Below are 2500 nucleotides of genomic sequence, written 5' to 3' on the forward strand. Positions count from 1 at the left end.
ATTTCTGTTTTTTTTTATCTGTCCTTATTTCTGGTTTAACTTTTCAAGTCCGTTCTTATTTCTGATCTAACTTTTTGAGTCTGTCCTTATTTCTGGTTTAACTTTTCGTCTGTTCTTATTTCTGTTTTTTTTTTTGTCTGTCCTTATTTCTGGTTTAACTTTTCGTCTGTTCTTATTTCTGTTTTTTTTCGTCTGTCCTTATTTCTGGTTTAACTTTTCGTCTGTTCTTATTTCTGTTTTTTTTTCGTCTGTCCTTATTTCTGGTTTAACTTTTCAAGTCCGTAATTATTCTGATGTAACCTTTCAAATCCGTCCTTATTTCTGATTTAATTTTTCAAATCCGTCCTTATTTCTGGTTTAAATTTTCAAATCCGTCCTTATCTCTGGTTTAACTTTTTAAGTCTGTCCTTATTTCTAATTTAGATTTTCAAGTCCGTCCTTATTTCTGATACAACTTTTCAAATCCGTCCTTATATCTGATACAACTCTCCAAACCCGTCCTCCTCATTATATCCGAGCTTATTTTAGAGACACACACACACACAAAACCAACGCCCTCTTCCGTGACTCTCTCTCTCTCTCTCTCTCTCTCTCTCTCTCTCTCTCTCTCTCTCTCTCTCTCTCTCTCTCTCTCTCTCTCTCTCTCTCTCTCTCTCTCTCTCTCTCTCTCTCTCTCTCTCCCCCCCCCCCCCGATCCCGCCGCTGACTCTCTCTGCTCTCCCTACAGGACATCCTGCACAGCCGCCGCCGCACCACCAACATCCAGAAGATCGAGTTCGAGGTCAAGATCCCGCGGAAGTACGGCGGCGGAGGGTCACTCACCTTCTGGATGTTCGACGTCGGGGGTCAGCGAGGCGAGCGCAAGAAGTGGATACAGGTGAGGAGGGTCAGGATACAGGTGGTACAGGTGGTGCAGGTGAGGAGGGTCAGGATACAGGTGGTGCAGGTGAGGAGGGTCAGGATACAGGTGGTACAGGTGGTGCAGGTGAGGAGGGTCAGGATACAGGTGGTACAGGTGAGGAGGGTCAGGATACAGGTGGTGCAGGTTAGGAGGGTCAGGATACAGGTGGTGCAGGTGAGGAGGGTCAGGATACAGGAGGTGCAGGTGGTGCAGGTGAGGAGGGTCAGGATACAGGTGGTACAGGTGGTGCAGGTGAGGAGGGTCAGGATACAGGTGGTACAGGTGAGGAGGGTCAGGATACAGGTGGTGCAGGTTAGGAGGATCAGGATACAGGTGGTACAGGTATGTATATATATATATATATATATATATATATATATATATATATATATATATATATATATATGTATGTATATATATATAGGTATGTATATATATGTATATGTATATATGAATATATTTATATATATGAATATAGGTATATATATATGTATATATGCATATATATATATATATATATATATATATATATATATATGTATATATGTATATGCATATATGCATATATATATATATATATATATATATATATATATATATATATATATATATATATATAGAGAGAGAGAGAGAGAGAGAGAGAGAGAGAGAGAGAGAGAGAGAGAGGGAGAGAGAGAGAGAGAGAGGTACATATATGTATCTATATGCATATATGCGTGTGTGTGTATATATATATATATATATATATATATATATATATATATATATGTATATATATACATATATATATATATATATATATATATATATATATATATATATATATATATATATATATATATATATATATATACATACACACACACATATATACACACATATACACATATGACTGAGATTTGCCGCAAATGTGGCTGTGTAGCTGCGATCGTCTTATCACTCCATGACGTCACGCGGAAAGACGTCTGAGCCGGATTAACGAAAGAGCTTAATCCACGAACGCCGATTTCACGAGAAGGCGCTAACACCTGCTGTCAATAAGGGATGCTGTCGGTGTAAGAACCTTTTTTATCGCGAGGATCCTGTGATATCCAGAGCACAGTTTCCTTCGATGCCATAGAAAGGAGACAGGGCCACACATCCTTTTCCTGTGTAGGAGAGGGCGCCACGAACCTTATGGTGGTTCAGGACACTAAATAGGATTGAGTAGTAAAGCTGAGGCCATCGTCGGACTGTTTAAAATCTCTTTGAGAAAAAATTACCTATGATGTGTTCGTTGAAGATATAATCTTATTTTTTATTCAATATTAGCAACAACCTCAGCCGATTTATAAGAACAGTATACTTTTTTAAGATAATACCTGTTCCTAGGCTTGGGAAACCCCTTCCGTTATCTAAAAATACCTATAGATAAACTCACCTACATCAACTGGCACTATTGTTACTGTGTCTTCTATAATATTATATATTATGTATGTTACTGTTCTTTCTATAATATTATATATTATATATGTTGCATTGGTCGTTACATGAAATAGTTCCCTCGAAGATGATTCTCATCAGGTTCTCGCTACAGCTGATGTCAAATGAGTCATAACG

At 38.0% G+C, this 2500-nt stretch overlaps 1 protein-coding gene across 1 annotated transcript in view; it reads left to right on the plus strand.

Moving 5' to 3' along the window:
- Positions 1–2500, plus strand: part of LOC113829839 (guanine nucleotide-binding protein G(s) subunit alpha) — a 23494-nt gene that overhangs the window by 16382 nt on the left and 4612 nt on the right. The window contains exon 6 of the mRNA XM_070132586.1: positions 728–877. Within this exon, the coding sequence (XP_069988687.1) occupies positions 728–877 (150 nt within the window). The remainder of the gene's footprint in view (positions 1–727; positions 878–2500) is intronic.

The sequence above is a fragment of the Penaeus vannamei genome, chromosome 18, assembly GCF_042767895.1.
Source record: "Penaeus vannamei isolate JL-2024 chromosome 18, ASM4276789v1, whole genome shotgun sequence".
Taxonomy (NCBI): domain Eukaryota; kingdom Metazoa; phylum Arthropoda; class Malacostraca; order Decapoda; family Penaeidae; genus Penaeus; species Penaeus vannamei.